The sequence below is a fragment of the Lathamus discolor genome, chromosome 6 (genome assembly GCF_037157495.1).
Source record: "Lathamus discolor isolate bLatDis1 chromosome 6, bLatDis1.hap1, whole genome shotgun sequence".
NCBI classification, from domain to species: domain Eukaryota; kingdom Metazoa; phylum Chordata; class Aves; order Psittaciformes; family Psittacidae; genus Lathamus; species Lathamus discolor.
In genome coordinates, this window is record NC_088889.1 from 22,449,501 (window position 1) to 22,465,502 (window position 16,002).

Here is a 16,002-nt window from a genome sequence, read left to right on the forward strand (position 1 = left end):
GGTCACTTACTTATTTCAACCTCTTGGGAGGGCTGCTAATCACAGCACTTCTCTGCTAGAGAACAGATACGCTGCATGTGCATCATGTGCATCAAAATAAAACACTTCTTGGTGCAGTAAAGCATATGCTTGATAGAAACATCAGGTTTACTGCACAAGTGAAAAATTATAAAAAATGCATAGAGATTCACAACAGAAAGAGTAAGGCTAAATGGCTTCCAAGGATGATGAGTTAAGAAACAAATTGCTTCCATATTACTCAAATCCAGTCAACGCATCAGCTCTTAAAGCACCTTTTAGATAGGAAACTCCTAGGAGACACTGAACGGTTGACTGAGGTGGGCTGCACACAGCCACAGATAGAGCACTGCTGCATGATTAGTCTCAGACAAGCTTAGCAAGGCCTTTCTCATCCATACTGAATTATTTCACAACTGCCATTTCTAATGTTCAAATACTCTGGGGGAAACATTTTAATTTTCTCTTATTCTGGCTTCATCATCAGCAATCTACAGATAGGAATATGCAAATACTATCACCAAAAAAAAAAAGTGGTAAGTAAAGCTTTGAAGCAGGATGGCTTCGCACAGTAAAGATCAGAACTGTGGAGCAATTACGTCCCCCCCACCATCTTCTCCCACCCCAAAGTCACATCAATTACCTGAATAATGTTCCTCTTGCCTTCTGTCCTCCTTGTTATTTGCATCATCTTCCCCCCACCAGGAGGGCTGCCCATAAAGCGGGGTGCGGTAAGTACTGGTTTCTAGGAAGAGGATAAGCAAATACTTTGACAAAGAAAATACCAATTTATTACGTTCACAGAGGTCAACCAGATGCCAAAAAGGGAAAAACAGCAGGGTCAGATGAGATCATGTACCTGTTACATTGCAGTTGTAACAACAGCAAATTATACATCATAATGAGTGTGTTCAGGCTTTTCAGTTTTCCCTCCTTTTTTCTTTACATTCAGCTGCAAGATGCTGACTCCACCTCCCTCCACTGTCTTTCATAGCCATGTTTCCCAAATACTAGCTTTTCTCCCTTTCCAGCTTCATTATTCACAGAAGTGGAAGACTTTTGGCAGGAGAGGTCTACAGAAAACCAACCACAAAATTGTCTGCAAATCACCTGCAATTCAGGTGAAAAGCAGACTTTTTCCTGACCTTAACTGGGAAGACTTTAGCTGTGCCCTTTCTTGGATGTTGCGAGGCCAGGGATTTTTTCCAGCTGTTCACCACTCCCACTCTACGTGACACACATCCCACAACAGGAAATTCTTGATGTGTTACAAATTTTGGGAAAATGGTAAAACCATGACCTTACACATACATGAAGAAGTAGTAAACTCTTGCTCTCTAAAGCTTAAAGTAAACCCAGTGGATTTCAGGGTCACTACAGGACAGAGGTTTTTCTCATGGAGAAGCTTCTCCTAGAAGAGCCAGGCTTCTATCATTCTCTCTGCTTAGGGAGCACTCACTGTAAGATCAGGGCTTTGCTGTAGTAACTGGTGCCCAAAGGGCCTGATGACCTGCTTCTCATTTTGTCTCCTGCAAAACAAGACAGTGCTTCGGCAGTGCCTTCTGCTGCTGCTGTTTATGCAATAAGTACGAAGAATACACCTCAATTTAGCTGTGGTATAGTTATTATGTTTTTATAATAGTTTAATAAAAGCAAATACAGTAGCTTTTCTATCCTTTAGAAAAGGATACCTTTTTTCTATCATCTAGAGGTGATAGAAACATAAGGATAGGTCAGGGGCTGAGGTTCAACTTCAGCTTTGTTAGCTGCTTCTTCCTCTGCTTTAACACCCATCAGCACATGCTCTACTGGCCACGTCTTAAATCCTGGCTCCAGCTACAGAGCTATAGCTGGGCTTCTACTGCCAGCTGCTGCTCAGCTTGTGGTTTTAAAAGCCACACACTGCTCTGTAAAGCCACCCTCAAACAGCCCTGCAATTCTGCATTCCACACTTTAACAGGGACATGACAGAAAGTAGTCATTAGCATAAGGGAAGTTAGGAGAGGAAGGGAAATTAAACATGTCAAAGAAAAAAGAAAGCCTGATTCTATGCTGCCATTTCTAAAGCTACATAGACCCAACGGTCACTACTTCACAGAACCACAGAATGGTTTGGGTTGAAAGGGACCTTTAAAGATCATCTAGTCCCAACCCCCTGCTATGGGCAGGGACACCTTCCACTAGACCAGTTTGCTCAAAGCCCCATCCAACCTGAAGCTGATACTTCAGATGTTTTTATTCCTCAGTACTTCCAGAGATACAGCTCCTACACTGACAGTCCACAAGCAAAAATCTTGCTTTATAGATGCAGCCCACAGGCCCTTTTCAAGAGATGTTCTTCGTGTTTCAAAATTAACCACGCTGCCTCCCTTCACACTGAGGATCAAAAGAGGCTGAAAGTATTACTCTCCTTTCTGCCTAGAGTACATGGAAGATAAACTGTGTTCCCATTATGTGGGCGGCTTTTGAAAGTTCAAAGGAGGAAGCATTTTTCACCATGAATAAATTGGAATTGCCAAGCAATATGTTTCATAACTGAGGATGGGTTAACTCAAGGGAGAGCGGAAGGAATAACAAAGAAAATAAAAATATTCACAAGCTTGTCAATGAACAGAGGCTCCCAAATGCAGAGCTTAGACTCTACTAGGCTGATACCAACCACCCCCTTTTCATGCTATGACTTTCACACTAGACCCACAGCCTAACCACACAGAATCTGCTCTGCTAACATCAGGCACTTCTTTTGGGCACACACTGCAATGGATTATCCCCTTCTGATTTGAGGTAATGATCCTAGGGTTGACGGCCAAGAGGCAATCAGGGACAAGGTGATGGACTTCAGGGTGATGGACAAATCCATTAACAGCTTTTTATGTCTGGGGTAACATGCCTAAAAAGTTCAATGAGGCACAGTGAAGGGCTTAACCATGAAGAAACACGAGATTTTGGATACCTGTCTCAGATTAATATGACCAGTTACGAAAGTGGTTTATTTTAATTGCTGGTGGAACAATCCTGAGCATACTACCCTACAGACAAAATATTTGTACTGACTATCTTGCATAAGCAACAACTTTCCCGAGTATGGGTGCTGCTATTGCTTGCACCTTACAAGGAGCTGCCTCATTACAAGCTCATCCCTCCAGCACACTCCAGCTCCTCATGGAATCCCAAAGCCCCCCTACTTTAGAAAATTCTAGTTGCCTAGTCCAAGATTTTTTACTTTTTTTCCAAAGGGGCAGAAACAAGCAAAGAGAGCTCGCATGCATCCTGCAGGACAGACTCCTTCCCAGAAGGTGCTCTAGCCTCAAGATCTGTGTGCCATCTGCACACTGAATACAGGAAACTTTGGGATTGCAAGGAAAGATGAAAGGGAGGAAAAAAAATAAGTAAATAAAAAGGAGGATTTGTAAAGACTAATGATTCAATTTTCCCCCTCCACCTAAAAAGCCCTAATAAATGCTTGGAAATTCCCCAATTTCCCCCTCTGACAAAAGCTAACACAAAGTCAAAACGCCGGGACAATGTCAAAGAGCACCCACAGAGAGCAGATCAGGTTGGCCAGAGTGCACAGACCTGTGGCTACCAGAAGGGGAGCCACTCTGCTGCACCCACTGCATGACAGCAGGAGGTCCCTCCTGCCCCACAATACAGAGGTTGCCAGGCCCCACCTGCAACACTTAGCTACAGCATGTGGAACACATTTGCCCTCTTCTGTGGTCTTTGGTTTTTTGTTTGCTTTTGTTTTTCCATTCCTCCCCTCTCCAAGCCTCCACAATAAACTGGAACTTCATTTTAAAGACTGCAGAAAGCATAGATGAAAAGCTAAGGAGTCAACATTTTACTATTTGGGGACGGTTTCAATATTTTAAGAGCAATTACGTTTCCACTGAGCCTTCATATTAGCCTGCATTTTGAATAACATTACCAAATGACACAGACACCCTCGTTCTCAGCTATTGCTGAAAGTGGCCAGATCCTGAGCTAGAACAAAATTTCCCTGAGTTCAGAAGAGCTACATGACCCTGCTGCCCTGCTCACGTCAGAAGCTTCCATCCCTTCTAATTTGCAGGCACAACCAATCCGACGCCTCTCCCTACTCCAGCTCTAACACAACAATATCGTATAAAAAGGGGAGGGAGGAAGATGGAGGGGGAGGCACATAGAAAGGCAGCTAAACCAGATGGCTGTGACAAAAGTGGGGCAGGGAGCAGCTACATACACGCTAATGCCAGGGGGCTTTGCTCTTTACCAGAGGGGATGCATTTTAGGTAGCAATCTCAACCTGGACTCACAGTGTCCTGAGCAGTGTGCCTGCCTGCATCCCAAGACTCACGTATCACCCTGAAGCTACTGCCTGTGTGTTATGTTTTAGTGTAAAATGAAAGCTCTTTCAAGAACAGAGAGACTTGGGGCTTGCCCAAGTCAGCAGTGAAGTGAGGAACACCAATGAAAACTAACTGCTCAGTCATTTTAATGACATGAGACTTCCTCCAATCGATGGCAGCTAGTTACCACCTCTCTCCACTCTGTGCCAGGCTGCCCAGATGGTGCCAATTCATTTAGACATATTTCTTGGCTCATCTATTCAGGCGGACAGTCCAAAAACCATTCTTTTAGATAACTGAGTTGAGGTCAGCACAAGCATTCAGCCGGATAAATACTGAGTTACCTGTGGCAGTGTAAGACAGGGAAGACCACTGACATACACATGTTCTGCTCCTGGATATGTGTTTGGGGCAGTCACTCAAAAGGAAAACTGTTTTAGCATAAAACAAGGCAGGTTCATTTGTTTAACACATCTGATAAAAATGTTGCCTGTTAAATTAATACAGAACTATGGATCAGCTGAAGGACAGGCACCACAACAGGAGAAAATGAGATATGTCAATACAAAGGATGCATTTATGGAGAAATGAACCACACAGAACACAAGGGCAGGAAGAAAAATACAATCCAGGTGATGAAAGGGCAAGGAGGAAGCCTGTGTTAATACTGCTTTCTACCAGCCAGTGGGCAGAAGAGCTTTCATGACAAGCACAGAGCTCCCACTACAGAGGGGTCTGATTTCCCACAAGGGTGTCCCCTGCGGTCAGGAGAGGACTGAGGGCTGCACTTCCTCACAAAGCTTCAAGCCGTCACAACACACAGACAGCAATGACAAATTGATTTGCCAACAGAAGCACATCAGCTTTGAAGCTGTCTACAGCACGTCATAACAAAAGCACGAGAAATCCAGCTTGCTTTAACTCAAACCGTTTTTGATTCATTATTAATAACAATATGTCCATTTTCAGAAGACACAGAGTAGGCTTCCTACAGCAGAGGCCTTAGGGGGAAAAAAAGATGATCTAGCTATAACATTTTAAAATTAATTCCTTACATCTCTGCTTTTTAACTCCTCTCTGAAATAGAGAATTCAGACCTAGCAGAAATAACCATAAAACCATTCTCTGACTCTGCTGCAGTATTTATTTCACATGTGCATGGCAAACCTGAGCCCTGGCCTTACGTACCTGCTATGAATATAGACAGACCCCAGAGGCTTTCAAATCTGGCTGATAATCACAAATTTGTCTCAATTACAGGTCAAACCTTTAACATGTTGCAGGTACCACTACCCTAGCTCAGACAAAAAACAGATACACCAGCACCACTTCCCTAAATTAAAGGCTAGGGTAGAGCTGCGTGCCTAAATAGCTATTACCATGATCTCATGGGGAAAGCAGCCAAAGTCCATGGAAACCACTTCACAACTGGGCACAACGCCCACTGCCTCTGTCCATTCTGCCTGCTAGACCTCAGCCTCGGACACCAACAAGACTTTCAAGTTGGACACTCAGTTGAAAGGACTCCCTAATGGCACAGATGCTAACCTGGTGCGCAAGACTATTTCACAGATCCTGGCTCAAGTCCTGCTCCTGCAGCTGGTGATGCCCATTTCAGCTAGATGCTGCAGGCAGCCTCCACCCTGGAAACTCAGGGCTGCAGCAGTTACTCAGAAGTTACTCATCAGATTCAGCATTATCTATTCCCATCAGGCCTTTAAAATTAAATAAATTAAGATCAGCCTGAGGATTAGCTATGTGTGGAGAACAGAAGACCACAAAGTAGCTTATCTCATCCAGTACCTCAACTCAGGTAGCAACAGATGGGGATTGTGAGTCTTAAAATCTGCTCAGTTCAAGGCTGTACCTGACCTCCTGATTGCTTAGGGCTTTAAACATGAAAGCCCATAGCTATTTTTAGCATTAATTAGCTGAACTGTGGGCACTTCTCTTATCCATATCCAACCTATAGGGCTCACCAAGCTCCTCACCCCAAACATTTCACAAAGACTGATGATTTTCTGCTTACATACACTCAAAAGCTGCAAGTACAACAGCATAAAGACTAAATGGCTGTTTCCCATTCACTCCACTGGATCTCTTTATCCTCAGCCCCGCACCTCCTCCTACTTCTAAGCAGCAATAATTGTTCACATTGTTTTGTTAAACCTCTTCCCAGAAAGCTTGCTATTCCCTCAGCCTTTTTTCTACTCAGGCCCTGGGAAGCTATCCTTCTAAAGGCTTTTGTCACCCCAGACCTTGCTTTAATTAGTCAATGCAAATTCCCAAATACCTACAGGCTTAGTGAAACAGCTCTTTCCCCAAAGCCTCCTTCTGCCGCCACTAAGCAAGCCCACTCCCCGTGAGAATACCAAATTCTTCTTTCCACTAATCATTTTAAATTGCTGCCACTCCTCTGAGCAACCAAGAAGAAACTGTGCATGTGTGCAGCTGAAGACAAGGCGAATTAGTCATATCGCAGATGAAAAAAGGGACCCAATAATCATTCTGCTCACATGACAGAGATGTTTTTAGGAGAGTGAGGCGTTGATTTAATGCTCAGGCTCCCTTCTCTTGCTTAAACAGGCTTCAGTCCAATCCAGCAAGGTAATTCCAACAAGACGTCCTGAATTCCTCCATCTTCCAGTGGGGTTAGCAGCACTTCACAGATTATTTTTTTTTAATATGTCCCACTGCACATGACATACTTCAGCATTGGTCCCCAAGTAAGTAACCACAGTCCTTTTTGTTTTAGACCCATGGTCTGTGCTCACTGATGATGACAGAAACGTAACACGGGTCTGAGAACCACATGCTGGAGAAATGGGTCACCTTGCTGAAGAGTCACTTAACATCCTGACTTTTAAGGTGTTCCAAATATCACCTGCTTATGCAATGTAGGTTAAAATCAACTTGTGAATTTTTGGAGGGTGGCAAAAATAAAAATCAAAATTTTCACGCAACCAGGCAGCAGCAAATACAATGTGGTTCCAGTTGCTGGCAAATTGGCCCAGTATCCCATGCCCCTTGAAAAGCAGCTGGAGAGCTTTCCCCCACAGTGAAATTCACCTCTTTTCACCCTCTGCAGTGTCATGGTTAATCAACACCAACTTCATCCCTTTAACTGCATGCTTGTGAGGCAAAGTCACAAATGTCACATCCATGGGGCTGGGCAACAGACACAGCTGAAGAAACACTAAGAAAGGTTTTGCAATGCAGAAAATGGGAGTCAGGCACATGGGTGCATGACCATACGCTTCCATGAACAGCTGAAGGAAACAGCAAGACCAGGGAGAAAAATTACAGTTTTCGTACACTCTGTCAGCTTAAAGGAATTTTCATAAAGACAATGCATGGAAGATTAAGGTCAGCTAACCCACTCCAATTAGTTATTATAAAGCCTTGGCAGCTTTACTCGAAGGTGTACACTCTTCTAGAAAGCTGCTGTATCTATCCTTATCTCACCTCTTTTACTTGCCTACCCTCTTCCCTCCATTCACCTCCTTGCTGCTTCTTCCAACAGACCCAGCAGGCAGGCTCCCTGCTAACCCTAAAGCTTTCCTACCACTCTGCCATCCTGGTGCCACAAGACCACCACTGGCAGTCATTCATCACCGGGATGCTTTGAAACCGTATTCGTTCTTCCTATGCATCATCAAGCTCCAGAAATCCACCAACTGATACCCGAGCAGAATTGGGAAGAGACCCGCTAGGGCAGTACATACAAGAGGTAGGAAGTCAGGTGAGATGGCTGAGACCCAAGACTGCTGGGGAGGTCTTGGCCCACCGTAACAGGGAACAGGGAAGAAGCAAGATTTGTGAAGGACCTTTAAAGGAAGGCAGCAGTGGGTAAAGAAATGAAGAACAAAAGGAATTTTTCAAATTGAAAAGGATTGTGGCTGGGGAATAGTGAACCTGAAAGCAAGCACCTTCCAGTTTGGCAGTCAGTTTCAATCCCACACACTGGTACATTAGGAAATACAGCCATTTAAAACCATGCTGGGCTTTTTGAAAGAAATGGCTTGTTGCTTCTTTGCCTGCCTGCCAGCACCATACCATGGTAGCCATACATTTTCTGCTCTGAGTCACCATCTCTGTTCAAACACCAGTTCACAATCAGGAAATTAAAATAGACCAGACAGGTGCCAAAGAACTTACCAAACCTGCTCAGCCCACAGGTTCTCAAGCACACACACAGTGACAAGGCATGTGTGCCATCACACCATGATTTTTTGGGGGGAGGTTGAATCTCCAAAATCTGAGTCTGGAGTACTCAAGAGGTTTAGAAAGATGACCCTTCTGGAACTGCCCCTAGATGTAACCCACAACACCATAATGTCAGCATCATGACCCACTGCAGGACTCAAGCTGCACTTTGTTCTGAATCTTGATTAACTGGTTCCTGAGCAAGTACCTGTAATTGCTTTCCTCTCTCCTTTCTCCAGCTTCGCTTGCGGGGACTCTGTGTAGCCACTGTGCTCCATGGGCTGCTCTGCCCTCTTCATTGCTGTGCCTTTGTAATTCATCTGAAGTTGGCTGGTGTACTTCTCATGCTGCAGAGACAAGCAACAGTTGTAGTGTGCCAGTAGTGCCCACAGAAAACCCTCCCCGCAAACAGATCATGCAAAGGCAAACACTGCAGCTATGCTCTGCAACAGAAAGCAAGCACACCTGAGTAGAGGCTACAAAATACAGCAGAAATGCCAGCAGAGAGGCTTTCAAATTCCCCATTTGGAAGACTAAGTGACAATTCTAGTCCATGAGAAGGTCACTGCGACTTAGCTCTGCGAAATATTTAATTAGAAAACCTTTTAAAGAACAAACGGAGAAGAATCAGAACTTAGGCCATTTCTCACTCCAGATTCAAATCCTGACATCGCCTTAGTTCTTAAAGCAACATCATAAATTCTTTCAGGACAGTCATCTGCATTAACTCATTTTTTCAGGAAAGGCAATTAAAATATATTTTAACTGTTTCTTGCCAAACCCTCTCCCCAGCTAGGAAAGTGCATTAAAACAGGCTCCACATAGTAAATGAGCTATTTAAAAGTGGGTTTATTACAAGTAAATTAATAAAAGGGTGTAGCCATCCAGATTACCCCTGAGTAAATTCAATGAATCATTTTCCCAATTTCAGCTGCTACATTTCCAATCCTCTCCAACTCCTAAACATGGAACCAGGGTTAAGACAGTACCTGCTAGCCACACAGTGATGCTTGGCACTGATAGCCCAGTCCCTCAGCTGAACATAACAGCTTTCTTGCCTAGAGGAGGTTGCTTTTCTGCTTTAGATGAGAGGATGCTTGAATATTTTGTACCTGCTACTGAACACTTTGTTTAAAAAGACACCTCATTCAAAAGAGGTCTGCTCAGTAAGTAAAAACTGGGAGCTCAAAGACAAAAACTAGATGATATACAGGAATAAATTAAGTAAACTTAACTCTGACAGAGGAAGTGTGATGGTCTAAGCCACCAAGCTCAAGAAAGAGGCATCTGTGCTCCACTTCTGGGAGAAAAGATCTGCTGTGTTTCATCCACAAGCTTATGTGGTGGCTGTTTTCTAACATGGTACAGCTTTAGTAACCTTTTCTGTAGGCAGTCATGAAGTCATCAATACCTTCATCTACATGTTAGCACAGGATCAGAGCCAAGGTAACTGGGAGACGTATCTCTCCTCAAATGAAGGTTTTATTAAGTCCTGATCCAAGGAAAGCCCCACACTGTGAAACATTTCACTGCTATGAAGAGTATTTTAGTATTTTGGTCTGCTTGGCCACTACTAGAGCACTTAAATATTTTATTTTTTTTTCTAAATGCACCTGCACTCAGACACCCTTACCTTTAACGCTTCTTCTGGGACTTTGTGTTGAATTTGTTCCAGGACGTACATGTTTGAATGTACAGCTCTCATTAAGGAAATGGCAAAGGAATTGGATGGACAGAGAAATCTAGCATTTAGTCATGGAAAGAAAACAAGATATAATATCAGAGAAGCTTAAAACTTGCAGGGTACTAGAAGTTGCCTCTTCTGTAACTCACCACGGACTCTGCCATGCATGTTTTGCAAGACAGCATGCAACCACATCTGCTAGTGAGACCCACGCCAACTGAGGGGTAGCAGATAAGGGGAGCAGGGCAGGAAGAACTAGGGGGAGCACTAGCAGCTCCATGCAGGACCCAAGGGAGCAACCAGAACCCTGACTCAACTCACATCCCACTCCTCTCTACCCAGCTGGCAGCTCCAGGCTGGTCACTCTCTTCCCATGGTATCCTGGCCAAGATGAGGCAATCTAGTGTGTTCTGGACAAGGGGACAGTAGAGTCCAGTTCCCTGCAGGGATGCCTGGCACTATCATGCTCTCTTGCCCTGACAAAGCCTTTCAGCCACTGCAGTTTCCTGGATGAAAAGTAAATCAGGTCATGAGCTGCTGTGACCTCTTTGGAACGGAGGCATTCAACATGATTGAGCCTGGGCAATAATCCTCAGCAACACTACGTAAAAAAATAAATAAATAAAGGAAGCATATGGCAATGTCAACACAAACAACCCAATCAGCGCAGCACAGAGCAAAGGGGAGGAAAAAGGAAAGATGGAAAATGTTACACTAAAAATAAACCAAGTGATACTGGCATAGCAGGGAATCTGCACAGCCTGTATGCGAAACTGTAAATGGAAAAGAGGCAAACGCTCTTATGCAACACCACACAGCTGACTCAGACCTCAGGAGATGCTGCTATCCACACCGAGCTATGTGGTATGCACAGAAAACACTACTAAAGAGTGGCACTGAAGCAGCAAAGGAAAGAGTCTGTAACTGCCATACTAACTACGCTAAAGTAAATAGCACTAAGACCTGCAGTTCTTTATAATTTTCCTATTGGTGGCAATAAATTCTACAATGCATAAATGCAATCATTCATTTCACATGAATATCAGTGTGAGGGCTGCAGGACTAAACTTCAGCTCAGCTGCTTAATACTCAGAACTGCTTTCTATAAAATGTTTAAACCTGTATCACAGCCATTAAAACCTACCCATGCTCTAGGCACTAGGCTAGAGTTCACAGCAAATCTTCTATGAGTTTCTCCACACATCTAAAGACCAGAAGATACATGACCAGCTACATCAAAAATACCTGCCAATTTGCAAAGCTAGAACTGAGGTTGCTGTGGGACTGTAAGAGGCTTCATAACATGTGCACCGAGACACCACCTTTAATGACATGATCCCAGATGACAGTGCTCTTCCATTAGACAGCACTCAGTAAGGGGCTACTAAGTATCTCAGAATCCCCACCACCATGTTCTCTTGTAATCCTCATCAGCTCCAAGTTGTTCAAATACCAATCTAAAGGCAAATAATTTTTTTTTTTTAAGATTCAGCAATTACTTCACTTCTGAAATCAGAAACACCACTGTGATGCAAGGATTTTTTTGCATCTAAAATGGCAAGAGACAGAGTGAGACCAGAACCAAGAGTACAACCTTACACAAGGCTTAGAAAACCCTCTTTTCCAGCAAATCCAGGACTGCACACACATCAATTTAAGCATCCCTGCTGCAACTGTAAGTGCTCCTGCATTGCCAGTGGTTAGAGCTGAGCTGCCCAGATCATTTGAAGACCAGAAAGGCTCAGTCTCCTTTTAGTGCCTCAGCTATCTGGACTCCAGCAAGGCTGGGAGTGTTTCAAGGTCTCCAGAATGGCCAAGCACAAACTGCTTGGCACAAGAATGTGGCCCTGGCATCAAGGACGCACAAAAGTTTTCCAGCCAAATATTTCCCCCCACCCAGTGGTAAAACTTCAGTCTCTGCCTCTATTCTCAGAAATGTATGGACTGTTTTTAAGTGAAATTTCCCACAAAAAAAGAAACCTGGAGAAGATACCTGCTATTTCTAAATTCAGCCTGAGTGGGTAAAGTTCAGCAGATAGAAGCAACTGAAAAAAAGTGAATAAAAAAAGTATTAGATTACATGAAAAGGCAGCAATGGGAGCCTCTACTTACCACAGCAGCTCTGTAGGCTCAGAATGAAACATCTATGCTTACATCCAGTCATACAGCCCCATCGGTATAAAAAGGAAAGGGATGAAGGCAAAGGTGCTTTAGCAGACACTAGCAAAATTTCTCTGTAAACAAAGTAGTAACTGCAGCCCAGCCTCCCTCAATAATGGGGAAATCTGCTGGTGAAAAAGAGAGATTTGCTCTTGTATTTTGTGGCAAAAGCAATTTTTCGTGGGCAAACTTCAGCTGATAGTCAGGAGCCTGACCACAAGCCCCAGAGCTAAATGCTGAAAACCTGCAACTTGTCCGAAAGCAAGCGTTTGGGTGAAATGATCGACAAAAGCACACAAGGTGGATTTAAAAAAAAAAAAAAAATAGGAAGACGTTAATTCATACAAAAGCATATGGAATATATTTGTTCCCCAACTTGTACCAGTTACAGTTGCCACACAGAGACCAAAGAGGCAACTCCACAGTCACTACTGCCAGTGCAAGGTCTGGTTCAAAGTCCAGTGAGTCATCATGATTAGTATGCTTTGAATCAGGTCCATGGTGGAGAAACAAAAGTTTATGAGCCATCCAAAGGCTCCAGGAGGGAAAATAAACACCCTTATTCATTAGTCACAATTAGCACTGTAAACTCCCCATAGAACAAACAGCAAAAGCCCAGTCAGAAACAGTGTCCCACTCCCTCTTCAGATGAGAAGGATATCATAGCCAAAGCGAATGACATCGTTCAGTTTTAGGGTGATGTACTTCTGGTCTGGAATTCTCATGTCATTGACGAATGTCTGCAGGAAAAAAGCACAGTAACAGTTTTTGACTGAGCGTATCAAGGTGATGCATCCCAAATACACAGGGCTCCTGAAGGGCACCAAGGTCCATCTGCTAACCACACTGCACACACTCAGGGTGCACTAGCACAAAGTCAGCCAGGCGAGGAGCTAAGTTCCCTACAAAAATCAACACTAGCAAGTAGCTCCCATGGGCAAGTTGGAGCACCCCAATTACGCTTCAAAGCAAGGTGCTCTGACAGGACCTCTAGGGAGATTCACCTTTCTACCAACTGCAAATGAAATTTTAGTCCCCAGCTTAAACAGGTAAATGAGGTGCCTGCAGTTAGGAATTTCAGATGCTCTCAGCTGTCCTCAGCCCTCCACATCCAACAAGAGCAGCAAACGGTGCAACTCATACTCTAATTACTGAGCTGGGAACCAGCCTTCTGCTGGATGTCAGACAACACTGGTGTCAGCTGCAAGGCCTGATAATCTAATGAGCAAAGCCTGTCATAGATGAAGGGGAAAATGAAAATGCACCAAAAAAAAAGCATTTGCAGTAGCAACACCATGATTCCTGAGGCCACTTTGTCCAAGACATCATGTCAGTATAATAGGCCCCTCACATAAGAGATTCACACACTCATTCTTCCCATGATCTAGACAGTTCATTGAGGCTCAAAGAAATTAAATTATCCTCATAAAGGTACAAGAAACGTATTTCATAGCTGTGAACAAATGTCTGGGATGTCTCAGATGCCTTCTTTCCCAGGGACCCCATAAGGATCAAGTCTCACAGAACACTGGAGGAACAAATTAAGCACTCATGGTCATCTTAAACAAATAAACCCATGCACTTTTGTAATAACCAGGGCCACATAAAACCAAAAATAAATCAGGAACTCAGCTGAAGAAGTACCAGCATGCTGACAGGGATCAGGCTCCCAGTTACAGCCAGGGCAGTCACAGACACCAGGAGTTTCCCTACCTCACAAGGTGGGATTCACCCAGTCTCACAGACCACGAACCCACTGCTGGATCTTTGCAGCCTCAATGTAAATGCAGCTATGCTCCGATGAATCAAAATTATGCTAGACTGAGGCACAGTCTTCTTCCACCTTCTCACCTCACCCAAGGCAAATAATCCATGATAAGACCAAGTATTAACCACAGGGGAAAAATAAATGCTAAAGCAGGAAACTAGAACTTCAGCAGACAACAACCCCCAGCTTCCCAGCAATTTACGGAAGAGCTAAGTGAAAGGCCTGTAATTTCAGAATAAAAGCAGTGAAGCTGGTTAAAAGGCAAGGAATTCTAATTTCCATGAATTTTTATAATATTTAAAAATCCCACAAGAGTTACATCTGGAGCAAGAATAATTATTTAGTGAATTTTCTGCAAAATAAAGGTCTGCAAGAAAACCCATTTCGATGTCATTACCTATTCATCCGTGGTTACTTCAAATAAAATAAGCCAAGCAAACTGCTTATTGCAGAGAGAAATGCTACCTTCAAAACCAAAAGCCCCTTATAGACTGAAGAATCAGCTGAATATTATAATAAAAACAATATAAAACATTTCAACAGTTAATACAAACCAGATTATCCAGCAAAGCCATAAAATGCACTGTCGAAAAGCCATAAACTCAAAATAAAAGCAAATTCTGCAAGTAGAATTAAAAATCTAGGTCCTCAAAAGCAATATCTTTAGTTTTAGGGGTAAAACCAGGTTTTGATGAAAATTTTCGAAGACCTACGTTTCTTTCATGCTAAAGAAATTCAGTTTGGCCCCAGCAGTCTTCTTCAGCGGAAGTGTGTCTGACCAGCTGCAGAAGGCAGGCACTGCTGTAACTCTTTTTACTCCCCTGCCCCTCAGAGCACAAGTTGATCATTAAAATCTTGTAAACTCATATGAATATATAAAAGAATTAGTGGTACAATCCTTCCCTTATTTGCAAGCAGAATTTTCAGCTGCTATTTTGCCACCAGAAGTTAAATATAACAGGTTTTGAACCACGGATGCAACTAGACCCCAGACCAGTTACTGAAAACATTCCCATCTCAGCAGGGCTCTGTGCCTTCAGCTGTAAGGCTGAGAAGGCGTAACACTCATTCTTGCTGTTTCCAGATGCCAGAAGCAGCAGAACACTTGAGATCTGCTTTAGCCACTGCTTTTGTACAAGTTTCTGAGATTGTCTTGTGGCTATGATGGCAGAGGGCTTCTGTTTCTAAGCCCAAAACAATGATTGCAGTAAAAACCCTACTGGGAAGACAATTATGTGAATCTAGCTTAGACCGGCTCCAGCAGAGGAATTGCTCTGCTGGTATAAAGAAACAGCCAAAGAAGAGGCATGCCATAACATTAGGACAGATTTAACTACAATGGTATATTAAAAAAACACAGAATGCAGGTGGGCAGACAAAGCCCTCCCTAACTGCTTAACACTACTGGTGTGAATTGGGACCAGAACAAGGGTTAAGATTCAGGCAGGCTCAGCTCCGTGTTCTGGGGTCACATTACCCCTTGGTCTTCACACAGACCAGGCTCAAGGAAGGCAAAAGAGCAATTTTTATGGGAAGAAAAAAAAAAGAGAGAAAGAAAAGGTGGGTTTAAATAGTTTCTCCCTAAAGAAATTAAATGTCTCATCATCCCATAAATCACTGCATGCACTGACAACTGAATTGCTAGGTCACCCTGCTCATGCTGAACAGCTGCTCCAGAATCTTCACCAGTTCAATGTTAACATCCCCCAAATGAGACTAGATTTATTTCCTCCTCTTTTGCAAAGAGCTCTGTGATTTTATGAGCCCTGAATCATTCTGCAAGGACGCCAAAAGAAATGGAAAAAGAAATACAAAATGCATAAAAGCTTTTCTCTTCT

The 16,002-nt window shown here is 43.4% G+C and overlaps 1 protein-coding gene across 10 annotated transcripts in view; it reads right to left on the minus strand.

The window, feature by feature from the left end:
* Positions 1-16,002, minus strand: part of CEP170B (centrosomal protein 170B) — a 56,577-nt gene that overhangs the window by 26,904 nt on the left and 13,671 nt on the right. For all 10 annotated transcript variants that reach the window (XM_065683889.1, XM_065683891.1, XM_065683890.1 and 7 more), the window contains 4 exons: positions 13,056-13,136; positions 10,186-10,242; positions 8,761-8,899; positions 662-763 (listed from right to left, as the gene is read on the minus strand). In XM_065683889.1, coding sequence (XP_065539961.1) covers positions 662-763; positions 8,761-8,899; positions 10,186-10,242; positions 13,056-13,136 — 379 coding nt within the window. The remainder of the gene's footprint in view (positions 1-661; positions 764-8,760; positions 8,900-10,185; positions 10,243-13,055; positions 13,137-16,002) is intronic.